This window comes from Rosa rugosa, chromosome 6, assembly GCF_958449725.1.
Source record: "Rosa rugosa chromosome 6, drRosRugo1.1, whole genome shotgun sequence".
NCBI classification, from domain to species: Eukaryota; Viridiplantae; Streptophyta; class Magnoliopsida; order Rosales; family Rosaceae; genus Rosa; species Rosa rugosa.
In genome coordinates, this window is record NC_084825.1 from 46,332,963 (window position 1) to 46,338,962 (window position 6,000).

Genomic DNA, 6,000 nt, shown 5'->3' on the forward strand with positions numbered 1-6,000 from the left:
TAAATTACGAGTGGTTTCTTACCTTTCGAGAGGTAAGCAACCCGTCAAGCAATTTGAGTGCAGCCGCATCAAACGCACTCCTCTCCCAATTACATTTCTGGAAGGAGAATGTTTTACATTGTAAATAACGAATATAATCAATAGATGTCTAATCCTAGGTGTGTAGAACCTGATATAATAAGAGCTTTATTCAATATGCAATGCTAACGATTGACTTGAAGTCCGCATGGTGCAATATATCGGGAATCATGTGACCCGTGCTATTATTGATCAAACCTCTAAAGTCTAAATTAATCTTAAACTTGGTGTCGAAATGGATTCAAATTTTCTGGTATTATCGACCCATTTGAATATAAAATCACAAAAGATGGTACGGAAGAGTTCTGCCCTAGAAAGCTTGAATTAAATCAACTACTGCTTGATCTACTCAAATTTTCATGAGAAAATTAGATAAAAACTCAAAAAACAAAGCTCTTATTAAGAAAAACTCATCCCTGTCAAATCAAAGTTTTGTGGGTTTCAGGCACATGCACACCAATTATAAAAAAAAAATGCTCTCTCTTTCTCTCTCGAGAGAAACTCTCAGGCCGCAGCCGGCCTTGCTTGGCGGCAACGGTGCTGCAAATTGCTTGACTCTCGGTGGAGAGGTTTCCGGACTGCATAGTGGCTCGGTACTTTGGAGGTGGAAGGGTGGCGGCGCTCCTCTTTCTTCTCCCCTACTTGGCGGCAGCGGCGACTGGCTTCGACGGTGTCCCATGATGGCGGTCAGTTTGGCTGCGAAGATGCGAGTTGTTCCATTGATACTAAGCGACGCTGGACCTTTCGTTTCGGGCGAGGTCGGATGGGAATTCATTGACGGCTGGGATCAAGTCGATCTGGATTCAGATCCGATAGGAGACATCTTGGAGGTGATGGAGGTGCCCGGGGCAGCTGGTTGTCTTTGGTTCTTGAGGGCAAAGCATCTGGGCTTCGATGGTGGAGGCGGTAATTTGTCTCGGGTTGTTGACATTGGGCTTGATTTGTGGGCCACCGGCGGTGGAGGTGGGACAGAAGCTGGCATGTATGGTGGCGGCAGCTTGCTTGCTTTTTCATCTAGGTTTTGCCCTAGGTGTTATGATTGGGCTGCTAGGGTTTTTTGGACCCATGCAGTTATTTTATCCTTACGTTTTAATGTAGCTTTGGGCCTTCATTCGTTTGTGAATGATGGGCCTATTGTTTTCTTGCATTGAGCGGGAGAGATCGCAAAGAAAAGAGAGACCTCGTTGTCCATTTAATCTTCTTCGAGGCACTACTTTTCTTTGTTTTGGGCTTAATCCTAAAAGGTGGGTGTGCTAGGAGATTACTAGTTTGTTTGCTCTTTTGTTAGGGGGGCTTTGTAGTAGTTTCTAAGAAACGGTTCTTTTTGTCGACCCCACAGGGGTGGATCGTTTTTGTACTGCTTGCTGAATCATATAATGGGATGACCTCTTTTACTCAAAAAAAAAAAAAAAAAAAAAACTCATCCGTATATGTTCTTTTAATCTACACCCAATTCACATAATTGAACCTTCTTACAGGTTTTAAATCTATAATTAACATTTTCACATTTTTTAGTTTGACTTTTTTGCCCTTCTGATTGAATAAATAAAATATTCCTCAAATATAGCTGTTGACTATTTTTTGAATTTAAATATTTAGAATTTAATACAATCAATTTAATCCTTGATTTTTCTCTTATTTGAAACGATTAATTGCCTTAATTATCCTATATTTCTTCCTTTCCGATGTGATCTATATATTTGCGATTGTGTATCATCAGATTCTGTTATATTCCTATTATATAAATATTTCTCTTTCTCGACATGATTAAACATCCTCTCATTAAGGTATGCTATTTTGCTTATCCGTTCTAATAGGTGTAGTTACACAATCATTCCATATTCATTAATTTTCTAAAATGGTTGAGTTAATGTAATTAGCCCATATAAAATGTACTTGATGTAGATTGATTGCTTTAAGATTTTTTTTTTCCACCCCTACATTTTTCTCCACATAGGTGCCTGATTCTATGAGGTGGTCAAGGACAACATAATAGTTATGTGTAACTGTAGAGTTTGCTTAATATATAATTATCCCTTAATTTGGCACATTGAATAATTTTGAATGTGCAAGAGTTTTTGCACTATAATTTAGCAAACTCATTATTATCATTCATTGTTTTACAATTGAAATTGAACTTTACAATATTAAGAAGTTTATTTCTAATATCATTCATAATTATCATTCATAATTTAAATACACATTCTTTTTGAAGGAATAAACCTAAAAATTTATTGAAATAGGGACAATGAGTACAACCATAAATGATGTTCATCCAGTATTGAAATAAACAATTTTAAATTTGTTTTTACAATTGAAATATAAACTTTACATTTTCGAACCTAATATAAAGAACATTATAACACTTCATCCGTCATCTCGACTAGCATTTTGCAATGTAGTCTTCATAAATCTCCCAACTACTAGTGCCCTGCATGTTGCGATTCCTTATACAATTGCAAATTACCTTCATAGATCTATTTCAAAGGTAAAACTCTATTAGGATTTAAATACATATATCCAAAATATAGGCATATTAATTGTCAATACTATAGGTTATGGAATAAACAACCTATGATATAGAGTCACACAAATAATTTAAAACTACAAAAACAAACATCTAAATCATAGGTATTACATATTAAAGCAATCTAAGTATCAGGTAATTAGAAACAACGATTCTATTTTGAAGGAATGAAACTAAGTTTTGTACCAGATTCATAAATTGAAATTTCTAATTACTAAAAATCCATCCAATTCAAGCTTTACACAAAATCAAAATATTAACAAAGATATTATACTAAATAAATCTGATGAATAGGTAATTTGAATTACGAATATGATATATGTACCTATTTGAAAGAAAGTCTCTAACCCATAAGAAAATGATGAAATAAACCTCATGAATAGGTCGTTTGAAATCATATGCAACTTTGTGAAAGGTCTCCACCCAAAGAAAAAATGACGAATGAATTCACTAGCTTCTATATATATATATAGGAAGAAACATACCAAAAATTCATCATTATATGATAATAATGACATTAATGTAAACACCTAAAATTAAGTTCTGATAAAAACCTAAAATGAAGGTAATACCAACAATAACGTCAATCAAACTCCATAATATTTGCTAGATGATTTTGACTATTAATCCTATTTAATAGGTGAATGGGGAATTTGATAATGGCAGCTTCAGTAATTCTTAACAACATTGGGTTTTAATATTTACCATATTTAATAGGTTTTTTTTTTTTTTTTTTTGATCAAAAGGTTTTTTTATTTTGAATAAACCTAATTAATTGGTTTGGGTGTATATTAAAACACTCTTATGGATGAGTTCATTCTAAAAGGGGTGTGTGAATTTGGGTGTAGAATCAAATTCCCCAATTTTCATTCAGAACACTATAAATCGTTGATTACACTGGGAAAGGTGTAGTACTGCTAGGTGAAACTCCACAAACTAACATCTAAAAGTAAAAGAGCAAGGCAAAATCAAAGTGATAAATGAATGTGATGCAGCACTATAGTAGAACCTGAAATCATACAGTTCCAGGGAATAGTATACTACTAATCAAGCTGATAAAACATGTTCTTGGCATCTGAATGAGTCAATCTCATAGTTTGATCTCCGTTAGAGAGCTATGTTCCAATAGCATTCACCATATTCTATAAGAGATGCCTTTATAGGCATTGTAAAAGCATTTACTCGTGCAGTACCAAAGGACTTAAAAGTACTCGGTCAGATTATAACAGACATTGTACTTAAATAGTTAAATGGACATGTACTCTCAACAACACTAGATGTGAATAATATACTCGTAATATAACTTTTAGACTAACTCTTAAATAGTTACTGATTTGGACTCCTAGAGAACAATGGAGACCTGCCTTAGTCTTGGTCTTCCAGGGAGGCTGCTTTTCTTTCACGCCTTCGGCGGTCATTCTCTCGGAAAGCTTCTAGATCAGCTTGGTAGATGTACTGCAAACCAACAACAAGTTCCATAATTGTTGCTTCTGTCTTCTGTTGATTTGCAAAGTAGAGGGTTTGTACCAGAAGCACATGGCTCCTGGAAACAGAGGCTTTCTGTTGAAAGTTCCTCTTGGAGTGCCATTTCTTCGTATTATGAGCAAGTGGTGCTAACCATTCTAATATTTCCGCCATTGCCACCTTCCGCTCTGCTGCAAGATCGCGAACTGATGAAGTCGAGCTCTTGATGGAGGGCAGCCTTTCACTTAGCTCAGCTCTCATATTTGCAGGCAACATACTGTACAGGTTATGTCTGCCACAATATAAAAAGAGAGGAAATCTTACATAACTTTCAATTTTGATAACAATATTTGCATAGTGCAGTGCTAAGGCAGCAGCACCGAGTGTGTCGGGTGGAGCATCCAACAGCTTGTACTTGCTGAAAATTGATGGACTAGGATTAATGTGATCAGAATCTTTGGTTTCTGCATCTGACATCAGTTGAGGAACTCCAAAAACAGACTTGATCCAACTGAAAATTGTGAACACAGATCTTGCCAAAAGGATACCTACGTAATCGTAAGTCCTGTTCCACAAAGACTCCTCTTTCAAATTCTCCACTTCAAGCCGCTTCAGCTCTACCTTGTTCTGAAACTCAAGCAAAATTGGACCATCCAAGGTGGCAGTGATGTCGTTCAAAGTCTGTTCAAGATCCGAAAGAAGTTTCATCCCGTCATACAAATTTGCATTTATTAAAATGAACCTCTCCATCTTGTTGGCTTTCTTTTCCATCTTCTCCCATGGAAGTTCCCATCCAAAAGGGTCAACACCATTGTTGATCCAATCACTAACAGCATGCTCAAAATCCTTCAAACTAGGATCAGAACAATAATTCTTCCCGAGCCTGGCCACATATTTTGTCAAAGGGACCATATTCTCAAACAATTCACCGGGTATTAAACCTCGAGTGAAATCATCATCATGTGACACAAGCTTTTTTATCCCCACCGAATCTGAGATCTTTTTTCTGAGCCTATCAACTTGTTTAGAACTCAGGAATGCCCATAGATGGACCAGCTTAGACATCACACTTGCAACTTCAAAAGCAAAAATTCCAACCACTGCTTTCTGCTTCCTCCTTCTAGTCCTCATCAACCTGGGAAACCTCAACTTTGCCACCATCTCTTACACACCCCACCCAGAAAGTAATAATTAAGATGCGTAAGCCAAATCAAGCATCATATTTCCTGATCGATCCTGTATAAAATAACATAATTAACAATCAAAAAATGGGGCTACATCAGTGGATTAAACAAAGAACATTACCCTAATCAGTTTTTCTCCACGGCTTCTAGCTACTGCTACTGCCCGGTAGAATAGATCACCGGCATCACGAAACCCTAACTATCTTTGAATTCAAATCCCCAAGTTTAAGACGCTTTTTCTGGTTCTTTTTCTTGATTAATTTTTATTTGCGAGGTAAAAATGGTGGGTAATTTGCCCAACAAGATCGAAACCTTCTCTGGATTTAGAACAACAAATCCAGAAAGAAGCGAAGTTTTGGAATAATGTATATCACAAGGATGTTGTAAACGGACCTTTAAATCCAAGCGGCTACAAGGATTGGGAGCTAAAACAATGAAGAGGCTGTGTAATGCACGCGCCACCTCGCCTTGGGCACCGAGGGCCTTGCTGCCTCTGTTGTCCGGTAGTTGGTTTCTGCAAAATCCACACTTCCCAAAGTTAAATGCCTTTTTGATGTGTCATAAAAATAAAATCCCTTTTCATGCCACGTGTCGGTTGCTGAAATTGACATTGTCAAGAGTGGTAAATATGGTATATTAGTAGTATATCTATGTCTTCCAAAATAAACTTCCTCAAATTTAACAGGCTGTTTTTCATATAAGACAATTCTTGCTTGATTATAGGAAGCCAATAAAGTTGCTCTACGT

At 36.5% G+C, this 6,000-nt stretch overlaps 1 protein-coding gene across 1 annotated transcript; it reads right to left on the minus strand.

Annotated features, from left to right (window-relative positions):
• Window positions 1–3,745: 3,745 nt before the first annotated feature.
• LOC133715728 (protein PSK SIMULATOR 1-like) lies at window positions 3,746–5,785 on the minus strand. Its single transcript, XM_062142352.1, has 2 exons — window positions 5,647–5,785; window positions 3,746–5,305 (listed from the first exon to the last, which is right to left on the minus strand). Exon 2 carries the CDS (start codon window positions 5,228–5,230, stop codon window positions 3,971–3,973), a length of 1,260 nt encoding a protein of 419 aa, XP_061998336.1. The 5' UTR covers window positions 5,231–5,305; window positions 5,647–5,785; the 3' UTR covers window positions 3,746–3,970.
• Window positions 5,786–6,000: the final 215 nt, after the last annotated feature.

Bases quoted from the DNA above. Each gene is read 5' to 3' on its own strand.
- LOC133715728 (XM_062142352.1), bottom strand. From the start codon at position 5,230: ATGGTGGCAAAGTTGAGGTTTCCCAGGTTGATGAGGACTAGAAGGAGG.